Genomic DNA, 17336 nt, shown 5'->3' with positions numbered 1-17336 from the left:
TTAAAAAGCTGCCATGTTACAGTACATATTTCACATGTGAGGTTATTTTATCTGCTTCAGTTGCTCTTTGGGTTCCTGAGCTCAATGCTGAAAAATGATCCCCAATGAACCATCATTAGGGCGTTATAATGGTCTGTTTAGGAGATTAATTATCAGCTGTGGATGACTATGGCTATATTTATACAGAGAATTATAGGATAGAATAGAACAGATCGACACAGCACAATAGAACAAAACAGAATAGAACACAATACAATAAAATAGAAGTAGACAACACAATAGAACACAATAGAGTAGAACAAAACAACGGAAATCAACAGAACAGAATATAATAGAACAAAACACAATAGAACAGAACAGAATAGAACATACTGTTGTTGTTATTGGGAGGAGCATATAATACCAATATAACTTACACAATACATATTTTACATGTGGCACTTGTAGCCATATAAAAACTGAATATCTCTGTGCATAATCTTGCTATAGAATTTGAATCAGTACGTCTATATTGATGTAGAATTCTGATCAGAAATAATAATAATTGTTGTTTGCCGCTATGTTTCATTGCCGACTCAAAATGTTGTTAAAAAAGTCAAAAGTGCCAATTACTGTAACTGAGAAAGCATCCTGCAGATTTAGACTGTTATAATAATAATGATGATAATAGTAATACTAATCTTTATTTATAGAGCAGTTGTCACACAGACACGGGGCAACAAATTAAAACCAGCAGGTCTTATGAAGCAAAAAAAAACCCAATTCCATTAAGACAAAGCAAATGAGCAATCAACACATATTCTATCACATGTAAATGACTTGAGCAATCAGAGTAGCTTATAAAACAAATTACAATGTCATCAGCAAAAGGGAATCAGGATAATTCATCAAATCATCACAATCTATAAAAATCTGTAGTCCAGGCAGTTAATAAGATCAAATCTTGAAAAAAGTAAGAAAAAGTTAGTTTTAGTTTTTCTTATTTTCTTATTGCATCCCAGTTGCTTGACTCTGCTTTGCCTGTCTTTGATCTCTGATCTCTAGGAGCGTTTACTCCTATCCTTGCTGCCGTCTCATATAGCCATGGTGATGAAAGCCGAGATCATCCAGAGGCTCCAGGGACCGAACTTTGGCCGAACTGAGAGCACCAACAACTTCCACAACCTCTACGTGCAGCGGCACACCAATGTCAGGTGAGTTCCTTCCTTTTGTCTGTGCCCCCACATTATAAAGGTTATTATTTTCTGCTCTGCTCTCATCTCAGCACTTGATTGCTCTTATACCCTCCTGTCCTCCCCCTCATCGCAGCTCATCTCTCGTCTTCTTTTGTCCTCCCCTCTCTACCTCCTCTAACATGTAGATTGTTCCTCTCATGCGCACATCTCATCTTCTGTCATTTCCTCACATTGACTTTCCTCTTCTCCTCTCCTCTCCTTTCCTTTTCTGCTATCTTCTCTACTCCTCTTCTTGCTTCTTTTTTTTATGGCCAAATTCAGTTCAGAGTTAATCCTCTTCCATTGTACTCTGAGGTCACTTTGCCAAATGAAGAGGAGCCTATGTGCTCTCTTCTCAATCACATCCTCCTCTACTGTGTGGCAGGAAGAGGGTTCGTCGAAACAGAGCAGAGCACACAAATCCAGGCTTACCACGAGAGTCTCTCCAAGGACTGTCCTCTAAAAACCTGCTTTCCGAAACAGCAGAAACAACATCATGGTGTCCCCTTTTAAGTGCCTTTTAAGTGTGATTCGGGACTGTGTGTCTGTGGGCGAGTGTGTGTATGTGTGTTCTCATTTCGATCTGCTTATTATCCTTCCAATAATAACAAACGCTCACATGGTCCAGCTCACAGTGAAGAGGGCAATCTCACCAAAACAAGGAGCTGACACCGAAGGACAGGTGGCAATGTGGTTCCTCCTGCGCTTGACAGATCGTGAAGAGCTAAACACCAGCTGCTGCCTTCACTATCATGTCTTCAGATGCAATAATTGGTTGCTGGTGTTGAGGAGCAGAATAAATTGTGTGTTTTTACACCCATTGACATATCACTCCTTCTATAATAGTCGTATACTTGCTGAGGCCTCGCCCACATTTTGTCATGTTTCTGAGGAGAATAGAGTGATGTTTGTATAAGTTTATTTCAAATTTAGCTTCCTCCAAATTTAGCAATAACATTGGAATGATTTCAGTGTTTAAGATTGGAACATTTTAGCAATTGTGTTTGTTTTTGTTTGTATTTCAGAGTTATTTAAAATGTAAACAAGTATGTCAAATGTCAAATGTGGAAAGGAAACAAAGTGCACAAGACTAAAGCGGCACAGATTAGATGCATGGTCCAGGTACAAAATAGAAAGCAGTACAACCATGTATATTATGTGCATTATTGTGTTCTATGCATGAGGAACCAGGGCAGAAATCAATGTGTTTCCTTGTGGTCACCTCCATTGATTTGTGTGTAAGTACTTACCAAGAACTCAGTGGGTTTGTGCAGTTACACATTGAATGCAAGTTAATTAAAAGACAAATTAAAAAAAACTGTAACCAATGTGCCCTAGATCTATGTCACTTTACTAGCAGAATGGCCATTAAAGATGAAACACCTTATTCTCATTTCCTGCAAAACCTTATGCTCATTTCCTCCTCTATACCTACAGTGCAATGACTTGTGTTATTTGATGGTGGTTTTATTATATTTGTGTTATATGTTGCTCCTTCTTGTTTACCTGCAGCATTCTGTATGCTGACATTGTGGGCTTCACCAGACTGGCCAGTGACTGCTCTCCGGGTGAACTTGTGCATATGCTGAATGAACTCTTTGGCAAGTTTGACCAGATTGCAAAGGTAACTATATATATTGCAAAGTACGCTTCTGTCTTTTGCTGTCCATCAGATGAAGCACGGCCTTGAAGTGAATCCTTTCTCTGCCCTGTGGCCACTCTCGGCCTCAGTATCATACCTTCCCAAAGTAGTGTGTGTGTGTGTGTCCACAGCTGCAGGCTGTGGCAGTGTGGGCTGGTCAGAGTTTATCTGGTGGTCTCGTGGGTACTCCGCTATTCGGGTCTAAACAGTTGAGTCAGGCTCTCTCAGCTTTGTGTCCAGCAGCTCTGTCCTCCCGCTGATGAGGCTGCCATTATATAAACTCAGACCAAGCATGAGCTGCTACACATCCCACATGTGAAACTAGAGATAATGTGTTATGTGTGTGGGTGTATGAATTTGGGCTTGATGGATATGGATTATTGTGTGTGTGTGCGTGCATGTGTGTGTGCAAGGTTTGTGTAGAGGTGAAAAAGAGTCAAAAACTTTGAATAAAATTGTTAACCATTACTTAAGCTGTTAATATTCATTGGCATACTTTTGGTCCAGAGAGTTTAATCATTTGTTCCCTCTTTACCCCTCTTTCTCTTCCTCTTTTTCAAAGGAAAACGAGTGCATGAGAATCAAGATCTTGGGAGATTGTTACTACTGTGTGTCTGGTCTGCCTGAATCGCTGCCTCACCACGCCAGGAACTGCGTGAAGATGGGCTTGGATATGTGTGAGGCCATCAAGTAAAATACCAGATCTCCCTCTCTTCCTCTCTTCCTCTCTGTCTGTCTGTCTGTCTGTCTCTCTCTCTCTCTCTCTCTCTCTCTCTCTCTCACACACACACACATGCATGCACACACAGAAACGGAAACACAAACACAAACAAACACGCCTGTCAAACAGATTGAGCAGAAGGAATGCCAGACTTGGTTTCAGCTCTGTTTGAACTCCAGAGTAAACACAATGTGAATGCAATATGATAAGCCTCCCGACTGAACAAATGAAAATTTCAAACAAATCAAAAAATATATTCCCCCACCCCCACCCATGCCCCCCCCCCCCTCTCCCCACCCTCCCTATTTCTGCTCTCTGTCTCTGTGTCTTTCACCCATCACGCACATTAGTTTTACAGAGCAATATGTTAGCGTGCCAGCACTGACCTTTAATCACAATCAGATTTAAAATGCCATTCGTTGTCGTCCACCTGTGACACAATGGAGCAGAGTCTGTGCAGAGGATTTTCCGCCCTGACTAAAATCAAATTCTGGCGGAAACACAAAATCATGTTGACATATGTCACGAAATAGCTTTTACTGGCAGCATTGGCAATGGCATTCAAAAAAATGGAAGTCTAAAAAAATATAAATCCATATTAGTTTAAAAAAAATCTCATTAAAAAAGCACAAATGATCATTTTTTCATTTCTGTGTATTTATGGTTTAAACAAACCAGATGCAGCATGTGAGCTTTAGTGGTATTAGTACACAGATATTTTCAACTTTTAGCAGAGTGCGGCTATCTTTTCCCCCCTGCTTTCAGTCATTATGCTAAGCTAGGCTAACCACATCTGGACTCCAGCTCCATATTCACACAGACGTGATTAATATTGATCCTCTCATCTTACTCTCTTAGAAAGAAAGCAAATAAGCATAGTTCCCAAAATACTGAACTGTTCCATTAAAGATTCCTTCTTCTGTACTCTCCACAGGAAGGTCCGAGATGCCACTGGAGTTGATATTAATATGCGTGTTGGCGTTCATTCTGGGAATGTCCTGTGTGGTGTGATCGGCCTCCGGAAATGGCAGTATGATGTGTGGTCACATGATGTAACGCTAGCCAATCACATGGAGGCAGGAGGGGTGCCAGGGTAAGAAATCACCAGTTTAAACAAGTGCAGTGTCCATTTAAAACGTGCCTGTTTGGAACAGGCTGAACCACATGTATCAATTGACAAGCGTATCAATTCATATTAATACAAAGAATTAACAAACTAGATGTTTACTGCCGCCACCTCCATCTTTTTTACTCCTGTGTGCACTCCTCTTTTCTCAGGCAGTTTAAATTTATATCAAACAGCCTCTGCTTCGCTCAGACAAGGAGATGAACAGTTTGCTCTTCACTTGTTTATTAATATTAAGTGTGTCACATGTCCATATTGCACCAAATTTGACAGTGCTAATCCTTAGGTACCCAGCAACACACCCACCAAGTGTGAAGTAAATCAGATGAATAGTTCTAGAGACATATGAAGGACAGACATACAGACAGACTGATTCCTTTGCTTTTTAGTTTTAGCCCTTACGAAACGTGTGTGATACATCCTATAGTCTTGAATGTAAATGCTACTTTTCATTCACAGTACACAGTTCAACATTAGAGTTTAAGTTTCTTAAACTTTTTCAAGTCATTATCATTATGTATATAATACCACCTCTGACCATAATGTGGGTTGCAATGTGAGTGGCATTCTCCATATTTCTGCACCTTGACTCCATGGGCAGAAATAGAAACAAATCAATGCTGTTTATGTGGTATTTTTATATATTTCTCAAGAGCCACTCATCATTCGACACTGCACTTCCTCGGGTCCTCAGCAATACACCTGCCAAGTCTATCAGATGAACAGTTGTCGAGTTATGTGAAGAACACAAACACATACACATACATACAGATTAGATTATATGATATAGTTAGATGTTTAATGAGCTACAACTCATCTTGATCTTACTGCTGTTGCAGTGCTGAGTGCTGCTTGCAAGTTTTTGTTTATTGTGTAGCTGGAAGATTAGACCTGCAAGGCTGACTTTTATAAACCATATGGGAATCTATGCTTTGAGAAACAACTACCGCTCTCTGCTCTCTCAGTGATTTATGTTAAGTTGCACACAAGCAACTCAGTGAATTCCCATCTGCTCCACTGCAGTTCCACATAGCCTAACACGTACTGTAGTCATGAGCGAGTGAGCAGTTTCTGATGCTTTTTCACTCTTAAAAGAATAACACTGAATCCATGCAAATTTCTTGACATTTTCTGGCTGTGGCAGTAGGCACATTTATCAAATATCAACATCAAATATTAAACATTTTGCTAAAGAAATATTTATATCAGCATCACTCTTCTAAAATCAATGTTGGCTGGATCACAGTAAACCACCCCCTTAAATCCAAACATGAAAACACACCTGAGGTAACAACTTATTGATGTGTTGCAACAGCAAACAAGAACATGTACAATCAAGAGTCAGCTGTAAAATGCACACATTTAAAGATTGAGGTGGAACATCATGGGATATGTCTGTTTTAATTCAACCCTGTTTCAAGCATTTAGTCCATTATAGCCTCCTCATTTGACCAATCAGCTCTACATTTCTTATGTAGCCATTAGGTCTGCCTCCCTACCTCTGTAACAAGCACAGGAAAATCGGCTGGTGGTTATGTGTATACTGCACTGAAAATAAGCTCTCCAGAGCCAATGTGTTGTCTCACCGGGCTGCTAATGGTTTGTCTCCTCTCATGCCTGCTCAAAGGTATCTAAAAAATATGCCTGCTGAAAAAAAAAACATGTTCCCCATCCATCTCTGTTTGCAAGGGTAACAAACAAAGCAAAAAAGGGGAATTGCAGGTTAGTGTAGCTGGAAGCTGGAAAGTAAATTATGTTTTTGGCAGAGCTTGTAATGACAGGATGACAAAAACTTTAAAACTCTCATCATCTATCAACGTCTTTGCCTTCCTGTCTCTCTCCAGGAGGGTCCACATCTCCTCAGTGACGCTGGAGCATTTGAAGGGTTCATATAAGGTGGAGGCTGGAGACGGACAGTGTCGAGACTCTTATCTGAAAGAACATGGAGTGGTCACTTACCTCGTCATTAACCCTAAGGTCAGATATCGTCACTATCTTCACATTGTTTTATACAGTTAAACACACAATCAAAAACCACTATTGGACAAGTTACAGTAATACTAGAAATGGCATTCGAGTTGGCTGTCAATATTTCTTCCTGCTGTTTTTTTTATCCATTTCAAGTGCACTTATATGCAGTTGTGCACATGTGAAATGGGTCCAGGAAAATACATAATGGTACACACTAAAAGCAAAATTTCACACATAAGATAAACAAAATAATTGGAGCATCTGACATTGCAGTGCAATCAAGCGTTCCAGCACTGGAAAACTTTAAAGGGGTGTTCAAGAGGCAAGTTGGTGGGAGGCAGCAGATGAAGAAAAGTGGTATTTTATTAGCAAAAATACACCTCAAGAGATGCCACAAAAATAACTTTAAATTGAAGAAAAAAAGAACAAATCAACAGCTAATACCTGCAGTCTCACAGCAAGCTGCCACCCACTCCCTCTCCCATTACTAAAGATCAGTGACTGGTCTTTTAACCTCACAGTCTCTCCTCACTGGAACCTACCATCTGCTCAGGTTACCACAGGATGAGCCGGACCCAAATAAACCTTTCAAAGTATGCAGAACAACAAACAAACATTAACATTTCAATTCGGGGATATTACGGACAATCACAATATTCTGTGGGCACACACACTGAGCCATGAGTGCACTAAATGTAATTTACTACACGACTGATTTACAGCTTCTCCCTTAACTTGACAGCGATTGGTCACGCACTGCTTAGAGCACCTAATGATGCACACCTGTTTTCACTATCACTGATTAAGCACATGCTCTTCCCTAACATCCCATAACACACACTACAAGAATATGCATTATCACAGCAAGACCTTGCACTTCAACAATGCATAACACTGTGAGACACAAAGTATTCAATTAAATCTTGCATTTTGTGACGTGTGTAAAAAGAAGACTCTTTATTTATATAGCACTTAAAACCAGGGTTACAAAGTGCTTCATGAAGTGCATGAATGCAAGCATACAACGACAAAGCATAGGACACACGCTTTACTCAAACACAAGCAAACAACATTGGACTGAAATGAAGGATTTCACACACAAAAAAACGGTTAATGACCAGGGTCAAGTGAAAAAAGGGAGCAGATCAATATTCTCATACTCATAACCTTCAGTTTTTCACAGCTGTTTATTCAACTGATAAGGTGAGGAGGTGTTCTTTTTTGTCCAAACTCTGCTCAAAGTGTCATCACTCTGCAGACTACATACTACAGATTATATTATATTCAATGGACATTATCTTGTGTGTTTTTAAATAGTCACATAGTAGGAAGCCAGCAACAGCAACAACTGCTTATGTGTGTTTTGAATTATTTGAGTTACTGGAAAAATATTGAGAAAGCTGTTTTGATTCAACTCAAGTATTTAATTTAAAATGGCCTTTTGGACAGATTTCAGTCTGGCTTCAGACCTCACCACAGCATGGAGACTACACTGATTAAGGTGCTAAATGACATTAATCTGAACACTGATTCAGGTAAAACATCAGTTTTGGTGTTGTTTGACCTGAGTGCAGCCTTTGATTCTGTTGAACACAAAATACTGATTGACTGTGGGTGGAATTATCTGATATAGTTCTCACTTGATTCAGATCATATCTCAAAATGGTCTACATTATTAACAGGGATTACTATGGCATGTGGGTCCCCCAGGGTTAAATTCTAGGCCCCCTATTATTCAACCTGTATATACCTCCATCATTCTTGTGTGTAAGATGTGGCCTTGCTTTGCCTATTTTTCACATCATTCACATCATCATGGATGTAATGAGGGTCTACTTTCAGCACCATGGACAACACCTCTGCTTTATTAACATCTTGATGAGCTGGTCAGGTTCATACAAAACAGTCCACAATATTGTCAAGTATAGGAAATTGATATTAATGTGTGGAGTACCAATGACAGTATAGTTTCTTGTCAAATGGACAATTTCAGTTTCTTGAGCAGGCATTCAGTCTATCGCTCTACTCAATGAGATACTGATTCTGAGAATGAATTTAGACATTGTGCCGCTCCTCCTGTCAAACCAGGACATTAAGTTCTCAGTTGAGAACTTTCTGCACTGAACATCTCTATACAGAATATGTTGTTGGCTTCCAGTCTTCGCTCAGTTTTTTTGGCTTGGCATAAAAAAGCGTGCTTAACAGTTCTCTGCCTTCCTAATCCCTCCATAACTTGGCTACGATACTCCCACCCCCTTAAATAACAGCAGTAAGACCTACCTCTTTTCTCCTCCAGGCATCCGGTGCTCACTATCTGCTTGCTTCATAGACCTCAGGGCTCTTGGTGCAACAGTGACATGTCTTTTCTACAGTATCAACGCCTTGAAGGTTTCCATTGCATCTCTTATAAAATGGCACAATAAGCCACAGTGTCTTTCAGGCATTGATTCCTCTAAATCCACTCCTTTCCTTTTGCATTTTTCCTTGCTTCTCCAAAGAGCTTGACCAAGGACTGCTAGCTTTCTCATATAGCCATCTCATCACTTTAAATCCGTAAGATCCCCATTTTATTAGAAGCGTATTCCAGTTCACAGAGTATCAGAAATTATCTCCTCAAGTGCACAAAGTTCATGTCAATACGTTCATTTCAAACCTTACAATCCATAGGCGCTGTTGTTTGATAATGTTGTGATTGTCATCTATTAAAAGATGAAGAAAAAGAAGAAGTCGGCTATCTGCGCTGCCTAAAGAACACACACATACTTCAACACATTTTATCAGAGCAAGCAACATGTTTCCAAGAACTACTCTGCTGAGTCATTGTTAACTCTGCCAGCTGTGCTCAGTTGTGGATGAGAGGCTATTTTGGCAAATCATACAGCCTTTTGGATAGCTCTCTCCGCTCTCTGTAGTATAAGTGCATTTCATTATATCACTTTCTTATCACCACAGTAACTAACTAAGCCAGTAGTTTAAAGCCAAACATGAGCCTTGAGGTATTTCAACTGCGGTTACTCTTGTACCTGCAGCTGATATTAATATGAAAAAGATGCTATCCTGTATCCTTTATTTACTTTAATGAAGACCGTTTTTCAATATCCTATCAGATATTAGAAAAAGGCTGTGGGTGTTCGGTGACATTTTCAAGAGGCTCTGAATGGATCAAGGCCAAATATGGAGCATGGATCACAGGAGGTGTCATCCTCACTGTCATGGTCATTGATTGTCACTGTCAGAGCAGTTCAGTGCACCCACGGGAAATGAACGCAGCCATTATGGACGTGTCTGTTTCAGTTCTTCTAGGCATTTGTGCCACTTTTGTTCAGTCATGATACTTGAATTTATCAGCACTTAAAAAGAACTTGAACAATCCAGCAAATCGTCCCGGATCCTATCCATAAAAGTCCTTTATGCAGGGCAATGTTTTAGTCAGGAGTAAAGTGGTGTTCTGTTTGTCAGAGACAAGTGCACAGCATACATGCCAAAATAAAAGGAGAGCCGCGTCCTTTTTGACTAAAAGTTTTTCAAGTAGCTCAAATAGCCGGAAGATCAGAATTGGCACTACTGCTGAAATATGTGATCCTTTCTACATTTTGGAGATTTTGTAATGCATAAAAAATGTACCCAACTTTTGAGTTGTGTTGACCTTTTGTAAAAATGTGTTTTGCAGTACTTACTCAAATTCTACTAAAACAAGTTAAAATTACCCAAATTCACCACAAGGAATTTATCGAATATACTTAAAAATGCTTTGACATAAGTTTAAGAGGTTGTTTCACAGTAACTGACAACAAAATGAGCTCACCTCTTTCTGTCCCTGTTTTCTCAGACTGAGAGGCACAGCCCTCTGCTGGGTGTGCGCTCTCGTCCCTCCCTGGACGGCGGTAAGATGAGGGCATCTGTCAGGATGACCCGCTACCTGGAGTCCTGGGGCGCCGCCAAACCCTTTGCTAACCTTCACCATCGAGACAGCATGAGCACGGACAACGGCAAGATCAACACCACTGTGAGTACAAAGCACTGTGCCACCTCTTTCAAAAGTAGGTGTCTATTATTTATAGATTATTGGTGTGATTACTGTTTCAGGATGTTCCAATGGGGCAGTACCACTTCCAGCGACGAGAAAGGTAAGCTGTCACGACAGATGTGATTGCTCTGTCTTTGCAAGGTTTCATAAGAGAACATTTTTCAGTCTGTGTTCATGTTTACATTTGCTCCCTTATTTCATTAAACTGCAGGTCCAAGTCGCAGAGGAGGAGGTTTGAGGAGGAACTCAACGAGCGGATGATTCGCACCATCGACGGCATCAACTCGCAGAAGTAGGCATCATATCTGCTGCATCCTATTTCCACATCACTCATTCTTCACATTGACAGGTCATGCACAGTCAGTTCAGTCAATTAAATTTCCTCCTGACACTCAGTAGAAACACCAAGTTATTTGGCAGTGTTTCTATATAGATATATCCTGTAATGACCTACAGAAACCTCTCAGTTACTCAAACTAAAAATGTGAGTTAGCTAAAGAAGATACTGTAATTCTTAGTGAGTCTGAAATGCCACAGATGCATGTCTCATGGCCAAAAATATTGGCACCCCTGCACTTGACACCATGATTGACACAAATGCATAAAAAAGCCTGACAGGAGTTTGCCAAAACTTACGTGTCAAAGCCAAAATTCTTCTGGGAGAATGTACTGTGGACAGATGAAAACAACAGTTTTTTAGTGAGTGCCAATCATTTTGTCTAGTCCATTTTTTGAGTTCTGTGTGGAATTTTATCAGATTTAACTTTTTTCTCTGTTTTTTGTGTTGTTCCAATGCAAACAAAAGGAATACACATGTAAATACCAAAACATTTGTAATTGCAATCATTTTCTGGGAGAGTGTATTATCTGACAGATGTGCAGGTGTGCCAATGTTTTTGGCCATGACTGTAGGTGTGCCAGTGCAGTGGTAAAATAAGACCTCTGATATTTCCTGTCTTGTTGGACTTTTTAGTGCATTTACATTTAAGAAGTAGCAAAAATTCTGAGAGCTGTACAGTATTTTCATTGTAATGTACCCCAAACCTAAGAATGAGCATATTATCATCAGTTTGTTTTGTTCATGAAAAAAGAAAGTGCTCTTTGGCATTATCTACTGGGAAAAAATGTGCTGTATTTGCACATTTCATAAACATAAAGTACCGTATTTTTCGGATTATAAATCGCTCCGGAGTATAAGTCTCACCAGCCGAAAATGCATAATAAAGAAGGAAAAAAACATATATAAGTCGCACTGGAGTATAAGTCGCATTTTGACGTGTGTGTGTGTGTGTGTGTGTGACGATCGCTGATATATTATAGACAGACACACATACACACATCAGAGCAAGAGAGCATGACGTTGAAGTTTTTTTCTTCACACATTCTGTTTACCTCAGATAGCGTAGCCTCTTTGATAATGACTTTGATCATGGCGCAGCGAAAGAATGAAAATTATGATATAAAATTTAAGATTTCCGTTGTGAAATATGCAGAAGAGAATAGTGAAAAAGCGGCCGCAAGCCATTTTTCTGTGGACCCCATAAGGGTGAGGGAGTGGAAGAAGCAGAAAATGGAGCTTCAACACCTGTCAGAACAAGAGGGCGGCTATTGTCTGGACTACTGAAAAAAGTGATGACTGATTTAAAACTTGTGAATTATCTTACAATTGTTTCGTTTACTTCGTAATTTCTGCCCATTTTTTTTATTTGATATTTTACGGTGAGGTGTTAATAATTTCACACATAAGTCGCTCCAGAGTATAAGTCGCACCCCCGGCCAAACTATGAAAAAAACTGCGACTTATAATCTGAAAAATACGGTATTAAAGACAGAAAACAAAAAACAACTGTAATATTCAAAACTTGCAGTCAGATTTTGAGCAATTCATACATTCATATTTGGTTCATTTCTGCACCGTGAAGAATTATAAAAGAGTTTTCAGATCCTACATAACACAACCCAGAACTTAGTTCTCTGCTGCGTCTCAATCTGCCTGTTTTACTTGCGTCTCCAGACAGTGGCTGAAGTCTGAGGACATTCAGAGGATCTCATTGTTCTTTCACAACAAAGCTCTGGAGAAAGAGGTAGGCGAATGCATACAAAGCACCAGCCAGCATTGTTCACTGGTGAAATAAATCAATAGAGTTGTATAGGTACCAGTGAAATTGAAGTCATTTGGGAGGCTGTACAAACTTAAAAGAAACAAACTGTCTGCTATATAATTAATACCACAACTTTGCTTTTGGTTGTTTTATTGTGCATGTTCAGCATTAATTTGGACTTTACATTAAGATGTTCTCCTGCTGCTACCTGACACACATACATACATACAGTCAAGCCCGAAATTATTCATACCCCTTTTGGACATGCCACTTTTTGTTCAAATGTAAATAAAAGCTGACTGAAATATTTTTTTTACCACAATGATGCCTTTTGTACATCGTCTTTTTATCTTCTTGGAGACGCCTGTGGTCAAAAAACAACTTGCTGGTTGAATAAAAGTAACTTTAAGTCAAAATTTGCCAGGGGTATGAATAATTTCGGGCTTGACTGTACATACACACACACACACACACACACACACACACACACACACACACACACACAATGCCATTCACAGTTTTCTGATTTTTGCCTTATCTTCTCTTAACAGTACAGATCCACAACATTACCTGCCTTCAAGTACTATATCACCTGCGCCTGCCTCATATTCTGCTGTATATTCATAGTGCAAGTCCTTGTCTTGCCTAGGTAAGTCTGCGCCCCTTCTCAGGATTTACCCTGCATGGTACCATCAGCAAACTCCAGCTGTGGCAGCAAGTTGATGTGAAAAAGCCATTTGACGCCAGCTGTCTCATCAACAGGCCTATACGCTGAAATGAAAGAGGCAGGGGAGCAAGAAGCAGAATGCTAAAAAGCAGATGGAGATGAAAGGGCACCATGTCTGGTAGTGATTATAGATCAGGTGAATCAAAGTGTGGCGTCTCTTTAATGGCGAGGGGAGAAATTCGCGGTCATGCTAATTTACTGCTTCTGGGAGCCAAAGGTGTAATTTAGTATCTGAGAGGCCATTGATTTTCTAATTCACCTCTCTCTCTCACTCTCTTTATCTTTGCTCTGTTTGTCGCAGAATCGCTCCACACATTTAGATGTGACATCATCTGTTTCATGGCAGGGGTCCTTAAATCAACTGTACTGTGTTCCTCTTTAGAAAAAAGTGATCATGAACACAACTTCATGACAAAGCTTAGATACTGATGTACTGTCAGATAAATGCTTTCTTAATGTAAATGGATTCTAGCTCTGAGGCAGAATACATTAGGACCTTCATTACATTTATTGCCCTGAATGGGACTGCAGAGGGCTGAGAAGTGCCAAGAAGGTTAGAGTAATATGTGTGTGTGTGTGTGTGTGTGTGTGTGTGTGTGTGTTTGTTACAGAACTGCTGTGCTGGGGATATCCTTTGGCCTGGCATTCCTGCTGTTGGCTTTGATCCTGCTCCTCTGCTTCGCTGGTCACATTCTGGTGCGTTTGACAATGAATACACACATACACACACTCAATTGCATGCACACACCCTCACCAAATCTGCATATGTGACAACAAGTTCACTAGTAAAACGTATACAGACATTGCAGATATTTGCCAATCAGGTCATTCAAAATGTCTAGTACATCTAAGGCCATGGTGTCATTCATTCCACATTGGCCAGTGTAATGACTTTTTCTTCTTTTAGCCAGAAATTATATGTGTGAATACTCCACTTGTACTCTATATGCAGATGACACATTCATTTTCTATGTCAGAAACTCAACACTGTCTTTTAAGCACTTTTAGAGCTTCCTATAGACTTCCCTGAAATGTAGTCACTACAGTTACAGAATAATATATTTATAGTTATATATCTTTTACATTGATACTATAGGAACTATATGCTGTAATATTCTTAATCCGCCAACAAAACTTGTAAGCAGTGTCTTACTCACATTGTTTCAGTGCATGACTTTATGCATTCTCTACAAATCTGCAACTTTGGTCTCTTACAACTGTGGAAATCACTGATAGTAAGCAGCTCACAAGACTCACGTCAAACTTCCCCCTTGGACACGTCATAGTGTTACACTGTCACAAGATGAAACCTTGACATTTTCATAAACTTTAAGCTTGAAAGAAGAATTGTCCACCCTATCATTTACATTCAAAACCTTTTTTTCCCCATTTGTACAGATTTTGACCTGTATTATCTAATTTTGAGGTCACTTTTATGAATGATTGAAATGGTCATTGTTTTTGGTTGTTGTTCGCTTCCCTTCTGGATTGGTTGTTACAGCCAATATAAGATTTGTGGTTTCACATCATGAATTTGTTACCTGACAAAGATCTGTGACAGAAACATTTTGTCTCTAATAAACTTCTTCACTGATCGATTACCCAGATACAACCCTGAAAACTGAAAATGTGCACACACACACACAAGCACATCTTTTATAGTCCACATGGAGTATAAATATCTAATTCACTAATTTATAGTTTTACTCATTTACCTTCTTTATTTAACCATTTAAATAACAATTCAATTAAATGTTCTAAATTTGAGAAAGAAAGAGAAATTTCCAACAGATTTCTGTTGTATCCGTTGGGTATAAACCACAACCATTATATATCAGGGTTATATAAGATTATCTAACTTTCATTCTCCTTTTTAAAGCCTTCAATAGGTCATCCATCCACTCACTGCTGTTGTTTGTTATCCAGCACATGTGGGTGTTTTTTCCACACAGCTACAGCTACCTGTCACAAGTGTTTTATGGACAATCAATAAGTGATATCCCCCCCTTAAGTGCCCATCTCTCTCATTTTTCCTTGTCAAGAGAGTAAGCAGGTCACTTCTAATTAGTGGGGGGTTATCAATAATCTTGGGTCTGTCCTGACCCAGATATCAGCTTTATATATATATCCGCTTTAACAAAAAGGGAGATGAAAGAGATCATGTATATGGATTTGTACTGTACTAACCACCAATTTAATGTTGACCATGTTCTCAATAACAGCCTTTGGGCACTATTTATCCAGGGGCACTGTCACCTTGGCGAATTGCTAGTTTGATGGTGGATTTACCAGGATTGGTCACATGACTACATTGACAAATTCACATTGTGGTCCTTTTATTTGTGATGTTTTGCATGTTTGTGAGCTGCTGCGCGCCCGTGTGTGTAACAGGCACCCGCCTATCTAGGAGCATATTGGACTCTTGATGATGCGTCCTTTAAGAACAGTAACATATGCGCCAGTGACTTAGACCTGGGGTTTTTTTTGTCAGTAGCACAATAGCAACGCACCACCAATGTGTCTGACTGTACCTCATTTTGAGACCAACATGCCCATTGGCGCACATACTGGTGCAAGTGCATTTGTTTTAATGTCAACTGCGCCAGGGGAAACTAACAAAGACACAAGCGCCATACCCGCCATCCGCTGTGCGCCAACCACAAGATGGGGCCCTTTGTGTCTACTGGTGAAAGAGCACACAGTCAGCGAATGAGAGGCCCTGTATATCATATTTTATACATATGTATGTGCTTTAGCTCCATGTGCCTGGTTGAGTATATGCATGTTATTATTAATAGAGCATATCAAAGTTGAAATACAGCTGTTCAGCTGTGAAAGAGTGCATTACATGGTTATTGTAATCAAATGCATTTCTTGGAAAATGTCTTTTAAAGTCAAATGAGCCTTCCAGACCTCGAGAAAGATGTAAAAAGCATCAATGCTCAGTGAGCTAAACAAGTGTTAAATGTTCATTTTTGTGTATATCAAGAATGTACAAACACCCTGTCCTGAAAGGTGAGAAACCAGAGAAAAACTGTCCCTCTAATATGCTCTTAATAATTTGATATAGGGGCAGGAAGTGACCATTGCCCATTGATATGGACGACACATCATCACTTCCAACCGCTAAGCAAAAGTGAAGCCAAAATATCTCCTTTCCCTGGAGTTGCCATGTTGCTTGTGTGATGTCATTTGGAGCCAGAGTTTGCAGTGGCTGAGGGATGATGGCCCATGTGATACACCCCAAACAGCTGTTCTGCTGCCTGATGGAGGTTTGAGGGTGGCTATCTCAGCTTAAGCAATTAATTAAAACTAAACTTCATAGAAAAATTGGACAAACATACACGTGACAAGAACTACCTAAAGTAACAGAAACCATCTTTGGGAAGCATTTATTTGAGATGTACGTTTGGTGTATTTTTTTAGTTTGGTTCATGTCCTATAAACTAACATGGACAGGACCCCATTGTATGACCCATACTGCATACTGCTATTGAGATATTTTGGCTTCACTTTTGGGGAGCTGTCATGATGTCCATCTTTTGTGAAGTTAATGGAAAAGACACAATAGCCAAGAAAGCACCCTAATAAAAAATAAATTCAGTTAGAACTCTTATGTATGAATGAAAGTTATGTTATTGAAGTACTTCCAACATTTGGCATGTACATATGTGACAAATGATCCTGAAGCCATAAAAAAATAACACATTTGTTATATTGACTAATTTCCACTTCACCAGTACGTTGGTATTAATCGGAGTCATAAGACATATTTTAAAACCTTCCAGAGGACAGCAATTTAGATA

General features: G+C 39.6%; 1 protein-coding gene across 1 annotated transcript in view; it reads left to right on the top strand.

Annotated features, from left to right (window-relative positions):
- The window catches only part of adcy2b (adenylate cyclase 2b (brain)), a 45849-nt gene that overhangs the window by 16866 nt on the left and 11647 nt on the right, over positions 1-17336 (top strand). Inside the window, exons 5-15 of the mRNA XM_053334451.1 lie at positions 1045-1193; positions 2727-2838; positions 3419-3546; positions 4512-4670; positions 6548-6680; positions 10504-10680; positions 10761-10801; positions 10913-10993; positions 12716-12785; positions 13355-13452; positions 14142-14226. Of these exons, the coding sequence (XP_053190426.1) occupies positions 1045-1193; positions 2727-2838; positions 3419-3546; positions 4512-4670; positions 6548-6680; positions 10504-10680; positions 10761-10801; positions 10913-10993; positions 12716-12785; positions 13355-13452; positions 14142-14226 (1233 nt within the window). The remainder of the gene's footprint in view (positions 1-1044; positions 1194-2726; positions 2839-3418; positions 3547-4511; positions 4671-6547; positions 6681-10503; positions 10681-10760; positions 10802-10912; positions 10994-12715; positions 12786-13354; positions 13453-14141; positions 14227-17336) is intronic.

Source organism: Scomber japonicus, chromosome 15 (assembly GCF_027409825.1).
Source record: "Scomber japonicus isolate fScoJap1 chromosome 15, fScoJap1.pri, whole genome shotgun sequence".
NCBI lineage: Eukaryota > Metazoa > Chordata > Actinopteri > Scombriformes > Scombridae > Scomber > Scomber japonicus.
This window is presented reverse-complemented; position numbering and strand designations above follow the sequence as displayed.